Genomic DNA, 25,675 nt, shown 5'->3' on the forward strand with positions numbered 1-25,675 from the left:
GGGGATGGGTGCCGTTTTACAGGCTCCTAACCAACTGTGCTATTTTGTGTGGTTTTTTGCATTGTTTGTAACCTTTTTTGTACATAATGTTGCTGCTACCGTCTCTTATGACCGAAAATAGTTTCTGGATATCAGAACAGTGATTATTCACCTCAAACTGCACAAATAATTTTTTTTTAATGAGTCTTACAGAAGGGATATACTGTTTCTCCGAGACCAGGCCCAAATCCCGTCATTCGTGTGAAGAAAAGACAGAGGTACAGGGGGCGGAGATCGGGTGCCTTGTGAGAATTATTCGGCGAGTGGGGAACCCGCCTCTACCTTCCGTTCTATTGGCCAACGTGCAATCACTGGAGAATAAACTGGATGAGCTCCGTTCTAGACTATCCTACCAACGGGACATTAAAAACTGTAATAGCTTATGTTTCACCAAGTCGTGGCTGAACGACGACACGGATAATATACAGTTGGCTGGATTTCCGTGCATCGGCAGGACAGAAGCGGCGCTCCTAGTGGCCAGGAACTTTAATGCAGGCAAACTTAAATCCATTTTACCTCATTTCTACCAGCATATCACATCTGCAACCAGAGGGAAAAAACCCTAGACCACTTTTACTCCACACACAGTGATGCATACAAAGCTCTCCTTCGCCCTCCATTTGGCAAATCTGACCATAATTCTATCCTGCTGATTCCTGCTTTCAAGCAAAAACTAAAGCAGGAAGTACCAGTGACTCGCTCAATATCAGAAGACGCGGATGCTACGCTACAGGACTGTTTTGCTAGCACAGACTGGAAGAAATCCCGCTATGCCATCAGACTAACCATCAAACAGGCAAAGCGTCAATACAGGACTAGGATTGAATCCTACTACACCGGCTCTGATACTCGTCAGATGTGGCAGGGCTTGCAAACTATTACGGATTACAAAGGGAAACCCAGCAGCGAGCTGCCCAGTGACGCGAGCCTATTAGATGGGCTAAATGCCTTTTATGCTCGCTTCGGGGCAAGCAACACTGAAGCATGCATGAGAGCACCAGCTGTTCCGGACGACTGTGTGATCACGCTCTCCGTAGCCTTTAAACAGGTCAACATTCACAAGGCCGCGGGGCCAGACGGATTACCAGGACGTGTACTCAGATCCTGCGTGGACAAACTGGCAAGTGTCTTCACTGACATTTTCAACCTTTCCCTGAGCAAGTCTGTAACACCTACATGTTTCAAGCAGACCACCATAGTCCCTGTGCCCAGAAAAGCGAAGGTAACCTGCCTAAATGACTACCGTCCCGTAGCACGTCGGTAGCCATGATGTTCTTTGAAAGGCTGGTCATGGCTCACATCAACACCATCATCCCGGAAACCCTAGACCCACTCAAATTTGCATCCCGCCCCCATGGATCCACAGATGACGCAATCTCAATCGCACTCCACACTGCCCTTTCCCACCTGGACAAAAGGAACACCTATGTGAGAATGCTGTTCATTGACTACAGTTCAGCGTTCAACACCATAGTGCCTACAAAGTTCATCACTAAGCTAAGGACCCTGGGACTAAACACCTCCCTCTGCAACTGGATCTTGGACTTCCTGACGGGCCGCCCCCAGGTGGTAAGGGTAGGCAACAACACATCTGCCAAGCTGATCCTCAACACTGGGGCCCCTCAGGGGTGCATGCTTAGTCCCCTCCTGTACTCCCTGTTCACCCATGACTGCGTGGCCAAGCACGACTCCAACACCATCATTAAGTTTGCTGACGACACAACAGTGGTAGGCCTGATCACCGACAACGATGAGACAGCCTAAAGGGAGGAGGTCAGAGACCTGGCAGTGTGGTGCCAGGACAACAACCTCTCCCTCAACGTGATCAAGACAAAGGAGCTATCGTGGACTACAGGAAAAGGAGGGCCAAACACGCTCCTATTCACATCGACAGGGCTGTAGTGGAGCTGGTCGAGAGTTTCAAGTTCATTTGTGTCAACATTAATCAAATGGCCACCTGGACTATCTACATTGACACCCCCCTCCCTTTGTTTTTACACTGCTGCTACTCGCTGTTTATTATCTATGCATAGTCACTTTACCCCTACCTACATGTACAAATTACTTCGACTAACCTGTACCCCCGCACATTGACTCGGTACCGGTACACCCTGTATTTAGCCTCGTTATTGTTATTTTATTGTGTTACTTGTTATTTGATTTTTTACTTTATTTTATTTAGTAAATATTTTCTTAACTCTATTTCTTGAACTGCATTGTTGGTTAAGGGCCTGTAAGTAAGCATTTCACGGTAAGGTCTACACCTGTTGTATTCGACGCATGTGACAAATAAAATGTGATTTGATTAGATTTTGTGAAGTTCCAAAGTTTCAAAGCAAGCACTATGTATTAAGGTATATGGAGCCTATCTTAATCTCAGTAGTATACCTGATACGATACCAACAGTTTAGATACTATACAGTAGAACATCCATCTGGATGACACAGAATACAGGCATATACAGTGCCGTGAAAAAGTATTTTCTCCTTTCTGATTTTCTCTATTTTTGCATATTTTTTATACTGAATGTTATCAGATCTTCAACCAAAACCTAATATTAGATAAAGGAACCTGAGTGTACAAATAACAAACCCAAAAATTATACTTATTTTATTTATTTAATTAACAAAGTTATGCAAGTGTGAAAAAGTAACTGCCCCCTTACACTCAACAACTGGTTGTGCCACCTTTAGCTGCAATGACTGCAACCAAATGCTTCCTGTAGTTGTTGATCAGTCTCTCACATCGCTGTGGAGGAATTTGGCCAACTCTTGCATGCAACATTTTTGGGTTTTCAAGCATGAACTGCTAGTTTCAAGTCCTACCACAACATCTCAATTGGAATTGGGTCTGGACTTTGACTAGTAAATTACAAAACTTCAAATGTGTTGCTTTTTAACCATTTTCAAGTAAACTTGATTATGTGTTTTGGATCATTGTCTTGCTACATGACCCAGCTGTGCTTCAGCTTCAGCTCACAGACAGATGGCCTTACATTCTCCTGTAGAACGTAATGGGACCCATGTCGTCCAAAAAGTTATACTTTTGACTCATCTGTCCATAGAACATTCTTCAAATAGTATTGATGATTCAGGTGCTTTTTGGCAAACTTGAGTCAACTTTTTGGATGAGATGGGTCCCATTATGTCTGGCGAAAAGCTAACACTGCATTACACAGTAAGAACTTCATACTGTAAGTCAAGCATGGTGGTGGTATTGTGATGGTTTGGGGATGCTTTGCTGCCTCAGGACCTGGACGACTTGCCTTAATAGAAGGAACCATGAATTCTGCTCTGTATCAGAGAATTCTACAGGAGAATGTCATGCCATCCGTCTGTGAGCTGAAGCTGAAGCGCAGCTGGGTCATGCAGCAAGACAATGATCCAAAACACACAATCAAGTCTACATGAAAATGGTTAAAAAGCAACACATTTGTAGAATTCTTACAGTGTGTATTGCGATACTGTTGTGTTGTCTCAACCTACCTTTGTGATTCCTGAAAGATGCGTTCTGAGACAATTTTGGAAATTGAGTTTTTGCTAGCTTTCCAATTCAAATCCGTGCAACTTTTATTCCCCACACTCGGCACAAACACCCGACACATCTTACTGAAGGAAGAACCTAGGGGGCAAACATTGAATTCTTTATTTGGATCATGAATGAAAATAAATAATAAACTCACGCACGCACGCGCACACACACACACACACACACACACACACACATTCTCTAGTGGTTTACTCACCCAGATCTGCTTTGATGATCTCATTGGCAGGTTCAACCACTTTGGGCTCCAGGCAATACTGCACTGAAATTATGACAATGATTCATAAACATCATAGAAAGACACAGAAATATTCAGTCACCTGACCCTATAGAAAACAACCCTTTCTAAGCTCTCAAAGAGCAAAGTTTCAAAGCAGCCTCTATGAACTCATAACCTCTGATTCAGGGTCATATACAGTGCCTTCAGAAAGCATTCACACTCCTTGACTTTTTCCACGTTTTGTTGTGTTACAGCTTGAATTTGAAATTGATGCAATTTAGATTTTTGTATCAATGGCCTACACACAATACCCCATAATGTCAAAGTGGAATGTTTTTAGAAATGTTTACAAATTAATTAAAAATGATGAAATGTCTTGAGTCAAGAAGTATTCAATGCCTTAGTTATGGCAGGCCTAAATAAGTTCAGGAGTAAAATGTTGCTTAACAAGTCACATAAGTTGCATGGACTCACTCTGTGTCACGCCCTGGCTCTAGGGACTCTTTTATGTTGAGCCAGGGTGTGTAGAGTCTATGTTTTGTGTTCATTGTTTCAGTATCTAGTTCATGTGTTTCTGTGTTGGCCGGGGTGGTTCTCAATCAGAGGCAACGGGAATCAGCTGTTGCTTGTTGTCTCTGATTGGGACCCATACATAGGCAGCCGTTTGGCAGTTGTGTTTTGTGGGATCTTGTTCCGTGTTGGTTTGTGTTTGTTACCAAGGACTTCACGTATCGTTTTGTTGTTTTTGTTCGTGTGGTGAATATAAATAAAGTATGTTCGCATTCCACGCTGCGCCTTGGTCCGCTCCTTTTGACGATCGTGACAGAAGATCTCACCATAACAGGACCAAGCAGCGTGTCCAGGAGCAGACAGCCTGGACTTGGGAGGAGATCCAGGCCGGTATGGATCGCCGTCCGTGGGAGGAGACGCGCCGTAGAGAGTAGCAGCGGCGCCAACCGGGCCGACGTCGGACACGCAAGAGGCAACCCCAATAAATTTTTAGGGGGGGGGGGGGCACACGGCATGGACGACGGGGCTGCTGGAGGCAGCTACAGGGCGAGGTTGGGGATTAGGAGAGGAGGCCACCGGGTTTGGGGGGCCGGAAGGGAGGTTGGCGGAAACTAGAGGTAGAGCAGAGCCAACTCCCCGTACTCAGGCTAGGCAGTGTGAGACAGGGCAGGTTCCGAGATATGCGGAGCTGCGTACTGTGCCGCGAGTGGTCCGGCACAGTCCGGTTCGTCCTGTGCGAGCACCACGCACGTGTCGTGCTAAGGTGGGCATGCAGCCAGGACGGAGTGTGCCGGCTCAACGCTCGTGGCCTCCAGTACCCCTCCTCGGTCCCGGATATCCTGCGCCAGTGTCACGTGTTGTTGTGCCAGTACGTGTACACAGCCCTGTACGTCATGTGCTGATGCCTCACACAGAGTGTGTTAAGATAGGCATTCAGCCAGGACGGGTTGTGTCAGCTCTTCGCTCCAGACCTCCAGTCCGTCTCCACAGCCCGGTCCGGCCTGTTCCTGCCCCTCGTACCAAGACTGTGGTGCGCGTCGCTAGCCCGGCCCGGCCCATTCCTGCTCCCCGCACCAAGTCAGTGGTGCGCGTCGTCAGCCCGGCCCGGCCGGTTCCTGCTCCCCGCACCAAGCCAATGGTGCGCGTTGCCAGCCCGGCCCGGCCTGTTCCTGCCCCTCGCACCAAGCCTATGGTGCGCGCCGCCAGCCCGGTCCGGCCTGTTCCTGCTCCCTGCACCAAGCCTATGGTGCGCGTCGCCAGCCCGGCCCAGGCCCGTTCCTGCTCCCCGCACCAAGTCAGTGGTGCGCGTCGTCAGCCCGGCCCGGCCCGTTCCTGCTCGCCGCACCAAGCCAGTGGTGCGCTTCGTCAGCCCGGCCCAGCCCGTTCCTGCTCCCCGCACCAAGCCTGTGGTGCGCATCGTCAGCCCGGTCCGGCCAGTTCCTGCTCCCCGCACCAAGCCAGGGGTGCGCGTCATCAGCCCGGTCCGGCCCGTTCCTGCTCCCCGCACCAAGTCAGGGGTGCGCGTCGTCAGCCCGGTCCGGCCCATTCCTGCTCCCCGCACCAAGCCTGTGGTGCGCGTCGTCAGTCCGGCACAGCCCGTGCCCGTTTCACCGGTGCCTGGTCAGGTACCGGTCAGCTGCTCCACACCGGAGCCTAAGCAATCCGCTCCACCGATGTCCAGTCCAGCTCCAGCCAGCGGGACCAGACCAGGGGCACTACGGGGGGGTTATTAGAGGGTGGTGGTCACGCCTGGAGCCGGATCCGCCTCCGAGGAGGAATGCCCACCCGGCCCTCCCCTGTTCGGTTTATGTTGGCGCGGTCGCAGTCCGCGCCTTTGGGGGGGGGTACTGTCACGCCCTGGCTCTAGGGACTCTTTTATGTTGAGCCAGGGTGTGTAGAGTCTATGTTTTGTGTTCATTGTTTCAGTATCTAGTTCATGTGTTCCTGTGTTGGCCGGGGTGGTTCTCAATCAGAGGCAACGAGAATCAGCTGTTGCTTGTTGTCTCTGATTGGGATCCATACTTAGGCAGCCGTTTGGCAGTTGTGTTTTGTGGGATCTTGTTCCGTGTTGGTTTGTGTTTGTTACCAAGGACTTCACGTATCGTTTTGTTGTTTTTGTTCGTGTGGTGAATATAAATAAAGTATGTTCGCATTCCACGCTGCGCCTTGGTCCGCTCCTTTTGACGATCGTGACACTCTGTGTGCAATAACAGTGTTTCAAATGATTTTTGAATGACTACCTCATGTCTGTACCCCACACATACAGTACAATTATATGTAAGGTCCCTAAGTCAAGCAGTGAATTTCAAACACAGATTCAACCACGAAGACCAGGGAGGAAAACCTGGTTCCGTCTGCTTTCCTGACACACCAGACCATTTTTCCCTTGAGGCCCCGACATTGGCCCATTTTCTTTCCTTGAGGCCCCCAAAAGGCCCATTTTTGTCACTGTGGACCCCGTTATTACATTTAAATTTTTTACATTTTAGTCATTTAGCAGACGCTCTTATCCAGAGTGACTTACAGTTAGTGAGTGCATACATTTTCATACTGGCCCCCCGTGGGGAACGAACCCACAACCCTGGCGTTGCAAGCGCCATGCTCTACCAACTGAGCTACAGGGGACTACATCATGTCCAAATGTATCTCAAATTGATTTGAACATGATTACATTTTAGTCATTTAGCAGACGCTCTTATCCAGAGCGACTTACAGTTAGTGAGTGCATACATTTTTCATACTGATGCGCGACAAATGCCAATATCGGTCAAATGACTTGAATGAGATTTGTGCCACAAATGCCAAAACGCTTCCATGTGACAACAGTGCAAGGGAAACCAAACCAAAGCACGTTGTTGTTATACCTTGTCCATAGACTGGCCTACAGGGTAAGGAAACCAATGTCATTGTAATTTGGGTGAACTTTGGGTGAACTAATTTGGTTATTAGCCAGATAATTATAATTATGTAAAAAAATAAAATAAATGACAATCCCATTGGGCTAAAAATGTATCAGCCCATCCGGCATGGCCAGTCCACCCCTGCTGTCAGGCGTTCCCTCTCAACACTCTCCCATTGCACTGCACTGTCTGTTTACCCCATAGGACTCACCTTGTACCACTGAATGGAGTAATTGTCCACTTCCCTGATATGGTCACTCAATGGGCAGTTCAGAAAACCGGTGTCTTTGTTGGTCAGGACCTGGTCGGCCTTTTCTGGTCGACCGCATTCTTCTGGGTTGGTGTGGTTCACAATCAGTAAGGCCGATTTCTTATAGCACTGGGAGGGTAGTCTGTTTATCAAAGGTAACAGGAAAGATTTACAGCACACACACACACACACACACACACACAGCAGACAAAAGTATTGCCCCTACCTCACAACACACTCATAGTTTCCAGCATCCTCCATCGCGATGTTAAAAATCCACAGTGTCTTTCCCCGCGGCAGAGTCTTTCTTGTCTCCCTGGTCAGCTCTCTCCCAGTCCTTGGGTCATACCATGAGATGTTATAGGGGATGCTGCGGTAGTCAAACACATTGAGGTCCACCAGGGTGGATGTTAACATGGCAGCATCACCGGAAACTGAAAACACCCGCTCAACCTCTCGTCCTTTGTCCTCACAGAGATCTGCACACAAAGAGTATATAAAGTAAAGTAAAGACAAACATGCGGCACAGGGACTGTTTGCGGACCACCATCTTTTTTATTGAGGCCACCTCTTAAAGAAAAACACATGTTGGAGAAATGATGCACGGCAAAGAAATTATGCAATTATTCCGCGTGTCATGTAGTATGCATAGACAGAGTCTTTACAGAGATGGTCCCTTCAAAATATATCTCTTCACAACAAATTCTCCAGTAAAACAAATAATAACTAAGAACACTGATGGTGTTAAATCAATACTGAAAGTGTTGAGTCTGTGGACCCATATAGACACCAGAACAGTGTTAAATTAACACACTGATTAGTGTAAAGCCTTTTCCAAATATTCCCACAGTGCCTTGCCTTTCAAGCAAATTGTAGAGTTACCACCACTGTAAGTGACAGAGACATGGTTGTTGCATTCATCCATTTTTGGACCTACGGACTTCAAAAAGTGAGATCCTAAATGAATATGTTGTCATAAAATATATATATATTTAACACAATGCCATACAGTGCATTCGGAAAGTATTCAGACCCCTTCACTTGTTCCACATTTTGTTACGTTACAGCCTTAAATAAATGTGTTTTTTTCCTTATCAATCTACACACAATACCCCATATTGACAAAGCAAAAACAGGTTTTACATTTTTTTTGCAAATCAATTAAAAATTAAAAACTGAAATATCACATTTACATAAATATTCAGACCCTTTACTCAGTACTTTGTTGAAGCACCTTTGGCAGCGATTACAGCCTCGAGTCTTCTTGGGTATGATGCCACAAGCTTGGCACACCTGTATTTGGGGAGTTTCTCCCATTCCTCTCTGCAGATCCTGTCAAGCTCTGTAAGGTTACATGGGGAGCATCGCTGCACAGCTATTTTCAGGTCTCTCCAGAGCTGTTCGATCGGGTTCATGTCCGGGCTCTGGCTGGGCCACTCAAGGACATTCAGAGGCCTGTCCCGAAGCCACTCCTGCGTTGTCTTGGCTGTGTGCTTAGGGTCGTTGTCCTGTTGGAAGGTGAACCATCGCCCCAGTCTGAGGTCTGGAGCAGGTTTTCATCAAGGATCTCTCTTCTGTACTTTGCTCCGTTCACCTTTCCACATCAAGATGCTGCCACCACCATGCTTCACCGTAGGGATGGTATTGGCCAGGTGATGAGTGGTGCCTGGTTTCCTCCAGACGGGACGCTTGGCATTCAGGCCAAAGAGTTCAATCTTGGTTTCATTAGACCAGAGAATCTTGTTTCTCTTGGTCTGTGAGTCCTTAGGTGCCTTTTGGCAAACTCCCGAGTGGCGCAGTGGTCTAAGGCACTGCATCGCAGTGCTAGCTGTGCCACTAGAGATCCTGGTTTGAATCCAGGCTCTGTCGTAGCCGGCCGCGACCGGGAGACCCATGGGGCGGCGCACAATTGGCCCAGCGTCGTGCAGGGTAGGGGAGGGAATGGCCGGCAGGGATGTAGCTCAGTTGGTAGAGCATGGCGTTTGCAACGCCAGGGTTGTGGGATTGATTCCCACGGGGGGCCAGTATTATTATATATATTTTTTATTAACTGTAAGTCGCTCTGGCTAAGAGCGTCTGCTAAATTACTAAAATGTAAAATGTAAACGTAAGCGGGCTGTCATGTGCCTTTTACTGAGGAGTGGCTTCCGTCTGGCATCTCTACCATAAAGGCCTGATTGGTGGAGTGCTGCAGAGATGGTTGTCCTTCTGGAAGGTTCTCCCATCTCCATAGAGGACCTCTGGAGCTCTGTCAGAGTGACCATCAGGTTCTTGGTCACCTCCCTAACCAAGAACCTTCTCTCCTGATTGCTCAGTTTGGCCAGGCTGCAAGCTATAGTAAGAGTCTTGGTGGTTCCAAACTTCTTCCATTTAAGAATGATGGAGGGCACTGTGTTCTTGGGGACCTTCAATGCTGCAGAAAGGTTTTGGTACCCTTCTCCATATCTGTGCCTCGACACAATCCTTTCTTGGAGCTCAACGGACAATTCCTTTGACCTCATGGCTTGGTTTTTGCTCTGACATGCACTGTCAACTGTGGGACAGGTGTGTGCCTTTCCAAATCATGTCCAATCAATTGAATTTACCACAGGTGGACTCCAATCAAGTTGTAGAAACATCTCAAGGATGATCAATGGAAATAGGATGCACCTGAGCTCAATTTCGAGTCTCATAGCAAAGGGTCTGAATATTTATGTAAATACTTGTTTATTTTTTTGGGTAAACATTTCTAAAAACCTGTTTTCTCACTTTGTCTTTATGGGGTATTTTGTGTAGATTGATGAGGAAAAATGTGCATTTAATCAATTTTAGAATAAGGCTGTAACGTAACAAAATGTGGAAAAGGTGAAGGGGTCTGAATAGTTGTGCACTGTATTTATTTCATAAGGCTTCATTTTGTGGGCATAGTTTTAACCAAATAAAGGAGCCTGAAACTCATGCACGTCACTTTGAACTAAAACCATGCCCATCATTATCATATTTCCCAGCTTGCTCTATCGCAGGATGATTGTTTTTAGAATTGTTTGTTTCAATATCTATATTTGTGCAGGTGCATTGATTGATTGATTAATATTATGCTACACAAAGATAAATAAGTGTTTGTCTCCCTTTAGTCACAAATGTAAACCTTTTATTCTGAGATTGTAACACAAGGGCCTGAAACCCATGGTTTACAAGCCACATCAGGCCTGCAAGTCACATTATGCTAGCTTGCAAGGTGACATGTAATTCCTATTGGAATCCAATCAGTGGGTGGAGATCCAACAGTTGGAATAATTATTCACCTGAAATCTGCATTCAGAATGACTGCCTGGGTTAGGAACATTAGGAACTAACTGATTTGAACTAACTAATTGGATTAGTTTATAAAAATGTATGTCATTTATCTTTGTGTAGCACAAGATTAATCAGTCAATCAATGTATGTGCACAAACATAGATATTGAAACAAACAATTCTGAAATATCAACCTGCAATAGAGCCTGCTGGGAAATATGATAATAATGACGTGGTTTTAGTTCAAAGTTATATGTATGAGTTTCAGGCCCCTAAAAAAGGGTAAAACTAGGCCCTCAAAATGGCGTGTGGTATTGTGTTAAACATATATATTTTTAATGATAACATTCACTTAGGATCTCACTTAATACTGGGTGAAGTCCATAGGACCGAAAATGGATGAATACATCAACCATGTCTCTGTCAATAACAAATATAGTCATTGGTGATAACTCTACAATTTACTCAAAAGGCAAGGCACTCTGGGAAATATTTGAATAAGGCTTTACACTAATCCGTAAGTTAATTTAACACTGTTCCGGTGTTTATATGGGGTCCATAGACAACACTTTCAGTGTTGATTTAAAGGTCATGAATAGTTAAAATGATGTTTTTCATGAAATGTGATGATATTTGAAGGAAACCAGATCAAAGTATGATGACTAAAGTATGATAAGTTATACATTGATAAAGTTTGATCATAAAGTTACTGGTCCCCTCCCCCATGTCAAACACTTGGATTCATTATTTAGGGGACAACGTGACATCACCTTAACTCTCATTTTAACACACCACTGGTACTGTAACATGATATTCTCTTACCTAACTTAAATAAGTACCGCCTTTTAACCAACATCGGGGCAGAGGGGCGTGGTTTATACATCTAGATAGCTACTCTACTGGCGCCAAAATGTGACTGAATGGTGTCAGCAAATATAATTACAAGTTTACCCTATCAATCTATGGCAAATATTCTTATATGTTTCCCCTTTCATCTGTGTCTGGTGTTAGCTAGTTACTGGCTAGCGAGGTCTTCAGCCAGCATGGAACAAAAGGGGGAGAAGGGTCATTCAAAACTCTGACTCAGTTGTCATGTCAACACATCCGTCAGTGCTGCTGTGAAACACATCACAAAAGACATGCCAAACGGGAGATATATATATATATAAATGACATCAATGATGCAATTTCAATGTTGTTTGAGTTGCTTTTTGTGTCACCAAATTTGCTTAAGATGATTTTACTGCAACACTGCTCACTGCATCCAAGTTGCTTGACATAGGTGTTTCAAAGAGCTGTCAGTCAAGGCAAACTAATTAATATAAGCTCACCACCCACTCAGCCTGTCTTTTTCAACTTCCTGGTAGTTACCCATGAGAGAAAAAGTACTTTTCAGAATGACTGTTCAGGACCTTTAAAACTCTGTTTTTTTTAAACTGGAGAATTTGCTGTGTGCTTAACCTTTCAGAACAACAAGAAACATAGATATTTGCAGGGCTGCTGTTTCAAAGGATTTAATTCCATCAACACCCACCAGAGGTCAGAGTTAAGTCATGACAAAGTGAAGGACCATGTTTCTGCCTATAGAGCTGTTCAATTGATACAGTTTAATTCAATCTGTACTTCTAGCTGTCCTCGTAACATGATTGATTGATTGATTGATTAATTAATGGCTGATGAATTATGTTGGTAAAGTCCATGCTACTTACCTCCTACTGCCTTGGCGCTGCCAGTGAGACAGAGGAGTGAGAAGAGTGAGAGCTGCAACATCTGACTCCAATCCATAGCTGAAACAAAGAGAAACACAGAATCACTTGTGAGTTTTAGTCAGGCATTGCCATTATAGGCTCAAACAAACTATCAGAATCAAGGGTCACATCACACTATCCAAAATCTTCAGCAAAAGAAATGATCTCACACACACAAACGTATCATGCTTCTTTCTGACCATCCACTGAATCCCTTACTTGTCAACTGAATGTCTGTTTCCCACACAAACACACACACCAGAGCTACACAGCAAATTATAGACTGAGAGTTTTAAATTAACACTGAAAGTGTGGACCCCTATAGACACTGGAAAGTGTTCAATTAACACACTGCTTGGTGTAAAGCCTTATTTTGTAGACTGCAATGTCAAATTTTCCTTAAATTATTGCACGTCACATAATCTAATACAAAAATATGAACATTATTATTTACATATTACACTAAAGTGGTTACTATACCATTGGGGATATCACATTATGATTTGCATAGGCTTTTAAGGAACTCATATACTTTTTTTTTTTTTTTTGGTATACTTCTGTAGGTTTAATTATAACTACAAATATGTAAGTGTTCAACCGTGACATGTGCTAACAATTCAACAGAACAGATTAACCCGAATTACATTTACTCCCATGGGTGGACAAAAATAACTTCCTGAAAGCCACGCCCCTACTACGCCAAGCCTCCAGTCTTATTATGATTTGACCCCCTCTGTAAAATCACAATAACCCAGCATCACCAAACCAACCTTGCTCTTTTTAAAAAACAACCAAACTAAGTGACCCAACGCCTGCAACCCAGCAGTTGGGTCATCCAAACAACCCAGGATGTTTTAGAGTGTAAGCCCTCATGAGGCCTTAAGAAATACATATTGTATTGTGTTAAAGGTATTGAACAGTAATTCTGAAAAGTACTTTTTCTGTCATGGCTAACTACCAGGAAGTTTGAAAAGAGGCTGAGTGTGCAGGGAGCTTATATTCATGATCTCGCCTTGACTGACAGCTCTTTGAAACTCCCATGTCAAGCAACTTGGATGCAGTGAGCAGTGTTGCAGCAAAATCATCTCAAGCAAATTTGGTGATACACAAAGCAACTCAAACACTGAAATTGCATCAATGATATCAATTATTTTTTATACATCTCTTGTTTGGCATGTCTCTTGTGACGCAGTTCACAAGAGCACTGATGGATGTGTTGACTTGACAACTGCGTCAGCGTTTTGAATGACCCTTCCCCCCTTTGTTCCATGCTGGCTGAAGACCTAGCTAGCCAGTAGCAAGCTAACACCAGTCACAGATGAAAGGGGAAACATATAAGTATCTTTGCCATAGATAAACAGGGAAAACTTTTATTTATATTTGATGACACCCTAAAGTCAAATTTGGCACCAGTAGAGTAGCTTTCTGGCTATATAAACCACGTCCCTATGCAAAGATGCCTTCACTCCGGAGCCAGAGCAATCCGCTTCACCGGGGTCCAGTCCAGCTCCGGTCAGCGGCTCCACTCCGGAGCCAGAGCAGTCCGCTCCACCGGTGCCTGATCCAGCTCCGGTCAGCGGCTCCAGTCCGGAGCCTGAGCAGTCCGCTCCACCGGTGCCCGGTCCAGCTCCGGTCAGCGGCTCCAGTCCAGACCCAGACGTCAGCCCCTCTCCAGGTTCGGGGTCTCCCACACCAGGGTCCAGACAGGGCTTGGAGTGTAGTGGGAGGAAGGAGAGGGGAAGCAACGCGCCGAGGTCTAGACCAGACCAGGGGCGCAACTGGGAGGCGAAGAGTGAGAGGTCGTCATGGCCTGAGCCGGATCCGCCTCTGAGGCAGAATGCCCACCCGGCCCCTACCCTGTTATGTTTATGTTGTGCGGTCGGAGTCCGCACCTTTGGGGGGGGGGTACTGTCACGCCCTGACTCAGGGGACGCTTATATGTTGAGTCAGGGTGTGTATATTCCTTGTTGTGTTTGTTCTATGTTGTAGGATCTAGTATGTCTAGATCTATGTTGGCAGGTGTGGTTCCCAATCAGAGGCAGCTGTCGCTCATTGTCTCTGATTGGGGACCATACTTAGGCAGCCTATTGGCACTAGTGGGTTGTGGGATCTTGTTCCGTGTGAGGTTTGTTGTGTGTACCGTAGAACGTCACGTATCGTTGGTTTATTGTTTTGTCGTTGTGTTTATTCATTTAATAAACATGTATGCATATCACGCTGCGCCTTGGTCTGACCCGTCTATGAACGAACGTGACATTCCCTCAGGAATTTCCCTGTATTTAGCGCCATTCATCATTCCTTTAATTCTGACCAGTTTCCCAGTCCCTGCCAATGAAAAACATCCCCACAGCATGATGCTGCCACCACCAGGGATGGTGGTCTCGAGGTGATAAGAGGTTTTGGGTTTGCGCCAGACATAGCATTTTCTTTGACGGCCAAAAAGCTCAATTTTAGTCTCAACTGAACAGAGTACCTTCATCCATATGTTTGGGGAGTCTCCCACATGTCTTTTGGTGAACACCAAACATGTTTGCTTATTTTTTTCTTTAAGCAATGGGTTTTTTTCTGGTCACTCTTCCGTAAAAAGCCCAGCTCTGTGGAGTGTACGGCTTAAAGTGGTCCTATGGACAGATACTCCAATCTCCGCTGTGGAGCTTTGCAGCTCTTTCAGGGTTATCTTTGGTCTCTTTGTTGCCTCTCTGATTAATGCCCTCCTTGCCTGGTCTGTGAGTTTTGGTGGGCGGGCGGCCCTCTCTTGGCAGGTTTGTTGTGGTGCCATATTCTTTAAACATTTTTATAATGGATTTAATGGTGCTCCGTGGGATGTTAAAAGTTTCTGATATTTTTTTATAACCCAACCCTGATCTGTACTTCTCCACAAATGTGTACCTGACCTGTTTGGAGAGCTCCTTGGTCTTCATGGTACCCCTTGCTTGGTGGTGCCCCTTGCTTAGTGGTGTTGCAGACGCTGGGGCCTTTCAGAACAGGTGTATATATACTGAGATCATGTGCCAGATCATGTGACACATACAGTGAGGGAAAAAAGTATTTGATCCCCTGCTAATTTTGTACGTTTGCCCACTGACAAAGACATGATCAGTCTATAATTTTAATGGTAGGTTTATTTGAACAGTGAGAGACAGAATAACCAAAAAAAAATCCAGAAGAACGCATGTCAAAAATGTTATAAATTGATTTGCATTTTAATGAGGGAAATAAGTATTTGACCCCCTCTCAATCAGAAAGATTTCTGGCTCCCAGGTGTCTTTTATACAGGTAACGAGCTGAGATTAGGACCACACTCTTAAAGGGAGTGCTCCTAATCTCAGCTTGTTACCTGTATAAAAGACACCTGTCCACAGAAGCAATCAATCAATCAGATTCCAAACTCTCCACCATGGCCAAGACCAAAGAGCTCTCCAAGGATGTCAAGGACAAGATTGTAGACCTACACAAGGCTGGAATGGGCTACAAGACCATCGCCAAGCAGCTTGGTGAGAAGGTGACAACAGTTGGTGCAATTATTCGCAAATGGAAGAAACACAAAAGAACTGTAAATCTCCCTCGGCCCGGGGCTCCATGCAAAATCTCACCTCGTGGAGTTGCAATGATCATGAGAACGGTGAGGAATCAGCCCAGAACTACACGGGAGGATCTTGTCAATGATCTCAAGGCAGCTGGGACCATAGTCACCAAGAAAACAATTGGTAACACACTATGGCGTGAAGGACTGAAATCCTGCAGCGCCCGCAAGGTCCCCCTGCTCAAGAAAGCACATATACAGGCCGGTCTGAAGTGTGCCAATGAACATCTGAATGATTCAGAGGAGAACTGGGTGAAAGTGTTGTGGTCAGATGAGACCAAAATCGAGCTCTTTGGGATCAACTCAACTCGCCTTGTTTGGAGGAGGAGGAATGCTGCCTATGACCCCAAGAACACCATCCCGACCGTCAAACATGGAGGTGGAAACATTATGCTTTCTGGGTGTTTTTCTGCTAAGTGTCACGGATTCTGCCGAGGCTGCTCCTCCTCCTTGCTCGGCAGGCTTCGGCGTTCGTCGTCCCCGGAGTACTAGCTACCACCGTTAGATGTTTCGGTGTTTGATTGGTTTGGTCTGTCTGTTGCACCTGTGTCCGTTTGTGTCTGATTATGTGTCCTATAAGTTTCCTGCTTTGTGTTTGTTAGTTTGTGTGTTATTTTCCGCCTGTCAGTTGGTGTCGCTTGTGCTGTACTCTGGACTTTGTGTATAGTGACGCACTGTATTTGCGTTGTCGCTCGCCTCCTTGTTGTTGAGGTCCTTTATTTTGTATTGTTATACAGTTAGTAAAGTCTTGTTTGACTCAGCCTATGCGTCCTGCGTCTGACTCCTCAACCGCATCCACATCAACGCTGACGGAATAACACACCTGCTGTGGAGTCAGCAGGAGCAGCGGCGGCACCCAAGTCGCTGGAGGAACGGATCAGCGATCAAGACACCATGATCCGGCAACTTGGGGCCGCCATGAACGAGGTGTCCAACACTCTGCGCCGTTTGGTCATTGGAGAGGTGCCCACACCTTACCATCACCATCGGCCAGTCCTCCTCTCCCAGCACCGGAACCCAGTGGCATTCGGCTCTCGCTCCCGAGGGCATATGATGGTACCGCAGCCGGGTGTCAGGGGTTCCTCCTGCAGGTGGAACTCTACCTGGCCACCATACACCCGGCGCCCTCGGGATACGAGAGCGTCTCCGCCCTCATCTCCTGTCTATCCGGCAAGGCGTTGGAGTGGGCCAACGCCGAATGGAGGGGAATAGACGCCGCCACCATCACCTACGCGTTCTCCCGCCGCTTCAGGGCTGTGTTCGATCATCCACCTGAGGGGAAGGCGGCGGGGGAGCGTCTGTTCCACCTCCGACAGGGGAAGAGGAGTGCACAGGAGTTCGCCCTGGAGTTCCGGACTTTAGCGGCGGATGCGGGGTGGAATGAGAGTTGATCGGGAATTTTGTTTTAGGTTAGGAATTCCCCTTCGGCCGGTGGAAGCCCCCTTCCCTGTTCATGCTCTAGACAGCCGGCCGCTGGGGTCGGGGTTGATTAGAGAAGTCACAGCACCACTTAAGATGACTACGCAGGGGGGTCATGAGGAGATCATTCAGTTTTATCTGATCGAATCTCCTGCGTATCCCATGGTGCTGGGGCTTCCCTGGTTAAGCGCCCATGATCCTACCATTGCGTGGCAACAGAGGGCTCTTATGGAGTGGTCTGCCCAGTGTGTGGGGAGATGTCTAGGTGTTTCCTTAGGGGCGACCTCGGTGGAGAGTCCGAACCAAGTGCCCGCAATGCGCATTCCCCCTGAATATGAGGATTTAGCACTTGTGTTCAGCAAGACTAGGGCAACACGGCTGCCACCTCATAGACAGGGGGATTGTGCGATAGATCTCCAAACAGGAGCGGCACTTCCGCGGAGCCGTGTGTATCCCGTCTCAAGAGGAGACAGCGGCTATGGAGACTTACATAGCCGAGTCCTTGGAACAGGGATACATACGGTCCTCCACTTCCCCGGTTTCCTCAAGTTTCTTCTTTGTGAAGAAGAAGGACGGGGGTTTGCGCCCGTGTATTGATTACCGTAGTCTCAATCAGATCACGGTTAAGTACAGTTATCCTCTTCCTCTGATTGCGACTATGACTGAGTCATTACGCGGAGCGCGGTTCTTCACAAAGTTGGATCTCAGGAGCGCGTACAATCTGGTGCGCATTAGGGAGGGAGATGAATGGAAAACAGCATTTAGCACCACCTCGGGTCATTACGAGTATCTCGTCATGCCATACGGGTTAATGAATGCTCCTTCAGTCTTCCAATCCTTTGTGGACGAGATTTTCCGGGACATGCATGGGCAGGGTGTGGTAGTATACATCGACGACATCCTAGTGTACTCTTCTACACGAGCCGAGCATGTAGCCCTGGTGCGCCGAGTGTTGAGGAGGCTGTTGGAGCATGACTTGTATGTCAAGGCAGAGAAATGCTTGTTTTTCCAGGAGTCCATCTCCTTTTTGGGTTATCGATTGTCCGCGTCTGGTGTGAAGATAGAGGTTGACCGTGTGTCGGCCGTGCGTAATTGGCAAACTCCAACCACTGTAAAGGAGGTGCAGCAGTTTTGGGGTTTTGCTAATTACTACCGGAGGTTTATCCGGGGCTTTGAACAGGTGGCAGCTCCCATTAACTCCCTGCTGAAGGGGGGCCCGGTGCGTTTGCAGTGGTCAGCTGAAGCGGACAGGGCATTTGTTAAACTGAAGAACCTGTTCACTTCGGCTCCGGTGCTGGCGCATCCGGACCCCGCTTTACCATTCCAAGTTGAGGTAGACGCGTCAGAGGCCGGTATTGGGGCAGTTCTGTCGCAACGGTCCGGCACGCCACCTAAACTCCGCCCCTGTGCGTTCTATTCTAAGAAGCTCAGCCCGGCGGAGCGTAATTATGACGTAGGGGACAGGGAGCTGTTAGCCGTGGTTCAGGCCCTAAAGGTGTGGAGGCATTGGCTTGAGGGGGCTCAACACCCTTTCCTCATTCTGACTGACCACCGTAACCTGGAGTACATCCGGGCAGCTAGGAGATTAAACCCTCGTCAGGCTAGGTGGAACATGTTCCTGACCCGGTTTGTTTTTAAGATCACATACATCCCAGGGTCCCAGAACGGTAAGGCAGACGCCCTGTCCCGGCGGTATGACACAGAGGAGAGGTCCATTGAGCCTACTCCCATACTGCCGGAGTCTTGTCTGGTGACTCCGGTGGTGTGGGAGGTCGATGCGGAGATCGAGCGGGCATTGCGTACCGACCCTACTCCCCCAGAGTGTCCTGTGGGGCGGACGTACGTTCCGCTCGAGGTTCGTGATCGCCTTATTTATTGGGCTCATACATCACCCTCCTCTGGACATCCAGGTATTGGCCGGACAGTGCACTGCCTTAGCGTGAAATACTGGTGGCCAACGTTAGCTAGGGATGTGAGGGTTTATGTCTCCTCCTGCTTGGTGTGCGCCCAGTGTAAGGCGCCTAGACACCTGCCCAGGGGAAAGTTACATCCCCTGCCCGTTCCACAACGACCATGGTCCCACCTCTCGGTGGATTTTGTGACCGACCTTCCCCCCTCCCAGGGGAATACCACCATTTTGGTCGTTGTGGATCGGTTTTCCAAGGCCTGTCGTCTCCTTCCAATGCCGGGTCTTCCTACTGCCCTACAGACCGCTGAGGCCCTATTTACCCACGTTTTCCGGCACTATGGGGTTCCCGAGGATATAGTGTCTGACCGAGGTCCCCAGTTCACCTCCAGAGTCTGGGGGGCATTCATGGAACGCTTGGGGGTCTCGGTGAGCCTTACCTCGGGTTACCACCCAGAGAGCAATGGGCAGGTAGAACGAGTCAACCAGGATGTGGGTAGGTTTCTGAGGTCCTATTGCCAGGGCCGGCCAGAGGAGTGGTCAAGGTATATCCCCTGGGCAGAGATGGCACAGAACTCTCTCCGCCACTCCTCCACCAATCTAACCCCTTTCCAGTGTGTGTTAGGGTATCAGCCGGTTCTGGCACCTTGGCACGAGAGCCAGATCGAGGCTCCTGCGGTGGATGAGTGGATTTGGCGCTCGGAGGAGACGTGGAACGCTGCACATGTCCATCTGCAGCGGGCCATCCGTCGACAGAAGGCGAGCGCCGATCGCCACCGCAGTGAGGGACCGGTGTACGCACCGGGAGATCGAATCTGGCTCTCGACTCGAAACCTGCCCCTCCGCCTGCCCTGCCGGAAGCTGGGTCTGCGGTTTGTGGGGCCTTTTAAAGTCCTGAGGAGATTGAACGAGGTGTGTTACAGGTTACAACTGCCTATTGATTATAAGAATATTAACCCCTCGTTCCATGTGTGTCTTCTCAGGTCGGTGGTAGCTGGTCCACTCCAGGAAGGTGAGATAGGAGAGACCCCTCCGCTCCCACTGGACATCGAGGGAGCTCCGGCGTACACGGTCAGGACCATCTTGGACTCGAGACGTCGGATGGGGGGTCTCCAGTATCTCGTGGAGTGGAAGGGTACGGCCCGGAGGAACGGTGCTGGGTGCCTAGGAGGGATATCCTAGATCCATCCCTCCTGACTGAGTTCCACCGTGGTCATCCCACGCGCCCGGCTCCGCGTCCTCCTGGTCGTCCCTGAGGCCGGGGTCGGCGCACGGCTGGAGCCGCGCGTCAAGGGGGGGGTACTGTCACGGATTCTGCCGAGGCTGCTCCTCCTCCTTGCTCGGCCAGGCTTCGGCGTTCGTCGTCCCCGGAGTACTAGCTACCACCATTAGATGTTTCGATGTTTGATTGGTTTGGTCTGTCTGTTGCACCTGTGTCCGTTTGTGTCTGATTATGTGTCCTATAAGTTTCCTGCTTTGTGTTTGTTAGTTTGTGTGTTATTTTCCGCCTGTCAGTTGGTGTCGCTTGTGCTGTACTCTGGACTTTGTGTATAGTGACGCACTGTATTTGCGTTGTCGCTCGCCTCCTTCTTGTTGAGGTCGTTTATTTTGTATTGTTATACAGTTAGTAAAGCCTATGCGTCCTGCGTCTGACTCCTCAACCGCATCCACATCAACGCTGACACTAAGGGGACAGGACAATTTCACCACATCAAAGGGACGATGGACGGGGCCATGTACCGTCAAATCTTGGGTGAGAACCTCCTTCCCTCAGCCAGGGCATTGAAAATGGGTTGTGGATGGTTATTCCAGCATGACAATGACCCAAAACACACGGCCAAGGCAACAAAGGAGTGGCTCAAGAAGAAGCACATTAAGGTCCTGGAGTGGCCTAGCCAGTCTCCAGACCTTAATCCCATAGAAAATCTGTGGAGGGAGCTGAAGGTTCGAGTTGCCAAACGTCAGCCTCGAAACCTTAATGACTTGGAGAAGATCTGCAAAGAGGAGTGGGACAAAATCCCTCCTGAGATGTGTGCAAACCTGGTGGCCAACTACAAGAAACATCTGACCTCTGTGATTGCCAACAAGGGTTTTGCCACCAAATGCTAAGTCATGTTTTGCAGAGGGGTCAAATACTTATTTCCCTCATTAAAATGCAAATCAATTTATAACATTTTTTACATGCATTTTTCTGGATTTTATTGTTGTTATTCTGTCTCTCACTGTTCAAATAAACCTACCATTAAAATGATAGACTGATCATGTCTTTGTCAGTGGGCAAACGTACAAAATCAGCAGGGGATCAAATACTTTTTTCCCCTCACTGTAGATTGCACACAGGTGGACTTTTTTAACTAATTATGCGACTTCTGAAGGTAATTGGTTGCACCAGATCTTATTTAGGGCCTTCATAGCAAAGGGGGTGAATACATATGCACGCACCACTTTTCCGTTATTTATTTTTTAGAATTTTTTGAAACAAGTTATTTTTTTCATTTCACTTCACCAATTTGGACTATTTTGTGTATGGCCATTATATGAAATCCAAATAAAAATCAATTTAAATTACAGGTTGTAATGCAACAAAATAGGAAAAACGCCAAGGGGGAAGAATACTTTTGCAAGGCACTGTACTTTGGTCATCATACTTTGATCTGCTTTCCTTCAAATATCATCAAATTTCATGAAAAACATGATTTTGAATAGTCTTAAATAGTTACATTTGAATGATAACATGTTCACTTAGGATCTCACTTGGTGAAGTCCATAGGGGAATTTGCTGTGTAGAGGCAATCTGGGGCAGGCCTTTAAGGAAAACAAATTATATTTGACTACAGGAGTCACCACGGTAGTCAACAACCACAGCCCGTGGCAGGCAGGCAGGCAGGCTAATACCTCATACCTCATACCTGGAACAGGGCCAGACACATTCCCCATTCCACCACAGAAAGACTGACTGACATCTCCAGGGCTCTGGTGTTAACTGGATGACTAAAGGTAAAACATAAAACAACTGTAACGGAGAGAGAAAATGATCACCCGGGGTGAGCAACACTAACCCGGGAGAACTACCCTGCTGCATTCAAACCCTTAACAAGAACACCTGATTCTACTAGATGCTCACCAATATATTGATTAGTTGAATCAAAAAAATCTAATCAAAGTTTATTGCTCGCATACACAGTTTAGCAGATGTTATAGTGGGCGCAGCGAAATGCTTGCATTACTAGATCCTAACAGTTCAGTAAAATGTCAAACATCAGGTGTGTTATAGCAAAAGTGCATACTCAGTAGCTGTCCAGGAGCAGGGTTGGCCATCCCTGGAGTGATGATACTGTGCAGCACAAGAGTCTTGAGGTCAGTGTTTTGAAAGCTAAGATTCCTGTTCCCAGCTGGTCTGGATTGACTCACTGCATGACTTGAGTCTTGGAGTTTTCAATTCCCTCCTTCAATACAAGCTTGACTCTTTATCAAGGGGGGATGTTTGGTTGACTGGCCAGTTTATACTAAGTCTGACAGACACACTTCACAGTGGAGGTGTATAACTGTTTAACTGTATAACAGCTGTTATTACAACTAAGTTATCAACTGTGAGGTGTCACACTACCTTTGTCCACTTGTAATGAAAGTGATATCAAATGTACATTCTGCTACTACATGGAGTTTAGTTCGATATCTTTGCTTTATATTGGGTAACATCATAGTGTCTATTCTGGATGATGTGCCATTGACGATATGCATTTAAAAATATATATTTTAGACATTTAGCAGACACTCTTATCCAGAGCAATTAGGGCTAAGTGCCTTGCTCAAGGGCACATCAACAGATTTTTCACCTAGCCGGCTCAGGGATTCGAACCAGCGATCTTTCAGTTACTGGCCCAGCGCTGTTAACTGCTAGGCTACAGTGATAAGGCTGTGCCTTGACAGAAGCACTAAAGGATGTGGAAACAAGAGTGCTAGTAGGCGCCAGAATGAAATCTACATCTGTGCTCCCATTTGCCCATGGTTATGACGCCCATCAAACAAGAGTGCTAGTAGGCGCCAGAATCGGATTGATGTTGAGTCGACCATAATGACTGCTTGTGCGATACAGGAAATGATCTCTCTACTTCTCAGCACAACCACCACATCAAAACACACTGATGGAGAGATTAAAACAAAGTGACAGAAAGATAAAGATAGAGAAAGGTGTTCACTAAGATTAAAAATGAATGGTGCCAACAAACGGAGAGAAAGAGGATGGATTAATTAAGTTAGATGTTGGTATTATAATGTGTGCTTTATTATATCTCGATGTGGTCCAATTTGTAGCTACAACTCAGAGCAGTCTCCTTGAAAAACATATATCCTTAGTAGGCCTACATCTGTGCTCCCATTTGCCCATGTTTCTTGGAGATCATTTGTATGGTAACATTTTATGATACTCAACTCATCCTGTGGTATAAGCACATTCATCCAGTAACTGTTTCATTACACCTCAAATTAATGTCACTATACTGAAGGTGTCTGTGCACACTTTGTAAAGCCATATGACATGGTTATGGCGCTCATTATTTAATTAAATAATGTGACACAGAGGTTGGTAAATGACATAAAATTTTATAACATCTGGTTATTTGTAGCATGTAATAACATATGACATAAGTTGTCATGCAGACTGTGTAACAGTTGACATTAGAGCATATGACAACAGTCATCTCCTTTTTCTTGATCAAATTGAGGGAGAGGTTGTTGTCCTGGCACCACACGGCCAGGTCTCTGACCTCCTCCCTATAGGCTGTCTCGTCGTTGTCGGTGATCAGGCCTACCACTGTTGTGTCATCGGCAAACTTAATGATGGTGTTGGAGTCTTGCCTGGCCATTCAGTCATGAGTGAACAGGGAGTACAGGAGGGGACTGAGCACGCACTCCTGAGGGACCCCCGTGTTGAGGATCAGCGTGGCGGATGTGTTGTTACCTACCCTTACCACCTGGGGGCGGCCCGTCAGGAAGTCCAGGATCCAGTTGCAGAGGGAAGTGTTTAGTCCCAGGGTCCTTAGCTTAGTGATGAGCTTTGAGGGCACTATAGTGTTGAACGCTGAACTGTAGTCAATGAATAGCATTCGCACATAGGTGTTCCTTTTGTCCAGGTGTGAAAGGGCAGTGTGGAGCGCAATAGAGATTGCATCATCTGTGGATCTGTTGGGGCGGTATGCAAATTGGAGTGGGTCTAGGGTTTCTGGAATAATGGTGTTGATGTGCGCCATGACCAGCCTTTCAAAGCACTTCATGGCTACAGACGTGAGTGCTATGGGTCGGTAGTCATTTAGGTAGGTTACGTTAGTGTTCTTGGGCACAGGGACTATGGTGGTCTGCTTGAAACATGTTGGTATTACAGACTCAGACAGGGAGAGGTTGAAAATGTCAGTGAAGACACTTGCCAGTTGGTCAGCGCATGCTCGGAGTACACGTCCTGGTAATCCGTCTGGCCCTGCGGCCTTGTGAATGTTGACCAGTTTAAAAGGTATTACTCACATCGGCTATGGAGAGCGTGATCACACAGTCATTCGGAACAGCTGATGCTCTCATGCATGTTTCAGTGTTGCTTGCCTCGAAGCGAGCATAGAAGTGATTTAGCTCGTCTGGTAGGCTCGTGTCACTGGGCAGCTCGCGGCTGTGCATCCCTTTGTAGTGGAGGGCATAGCGGGATTTCTTATAAGCTTCCGGGTTAGAGTTCTACTCCTTGAAAGCGGCTGCTCTACCCTTTAGCTCAGTGCGGATGTTGCCTGTAATCCATGGCTTCTGATTGGCGTATGTACGTACAGTCACTGTGGGGACGACAGAACACAGGAGGGTGTTCTTTAATGGAAGCCTTTCAAACAAAATCCAGGTAGGATCAGGAATTCCCCAGGGCAGCTGTCTAGACCCCTTGCTTTTTTCCATCTTTACTAACGACATGCCACTGGCTTTGAGTAAAGCCAGTGTGTCTATGTATGCGGATGACTGCGTATTCATATACTGACTCCAGTCGTGTGGAGAGGCATAACATTGTTGGCGGAGGTACTTCCCTATTTCTTGGTTCAGGCGTTCCGTCTGCCCGTTGTTCTGGGGATGGTACCCGGAGGAGAGGCTGAGGGCGATCCCCAGTCGGTCACAGAAGGCTCGCCACACCCGGGAGACAAACTGGGACCCGCGGTCAGAAACTATGTCCTCCAGAATCCCATACAGACGGAACACCTGCTGGAACATACACTCAGCCAATTCCATGGTGTTAGGTAAATGAGGAAGAGGAACCAG

General features: G+C 47.1%; 1 protein-coding gene across 1 annotated transcript in view; it reads right to left on the minus strand.

Annotated features, from left to right (window-relative positions):
* LOC311128825 (interleukin-1 receptor-like 2) overlaps positions 1 to 25,675 on the minus strand; it is a gene marked incomplete at its 5' end in the record, with an annotated part of 39,953 nt that overhangs the window by 3,771 nt on the left and 10,507 nt on the right. The window contains 5 exons of the mRNA XM_084161053.1: positions 3,525 to 3,660; positions 3,785 to 3,847; positions 7,495 to 7,607; positions 7,692 to 7,944; positions 12,450 to 12,527. Of these exons, the coding sequence (XP_084017179.1) occupies positions 3,525 to 3,660; positions 3,785 to 3,847; positions 7,495 to 7,607; positions 7,692 to 7,944; positions 12,450 to 12,527 (643 nt within the window). The remainder of the gene's footprint in view (positions 1 to 3,524; positions 3,661 to 3,784; positions 3,848 to 7,494; positions 7,608 to 7,691; positions 7,945 to 12,449; positions 12,528 to 25,675) is intronic.

Source organism: Coregonus lavaretus (genome assembly GCF_964263955.1).
Source record: "Coregonus lavaretus genome assembly, chromosome: 5".
Lineage (NCBI taxonomy): Eukaryota > Metazoa > Chordata > Actinopteri > Salmoniformes > Salmonidae > Coregonus > Coregonus lavaretus.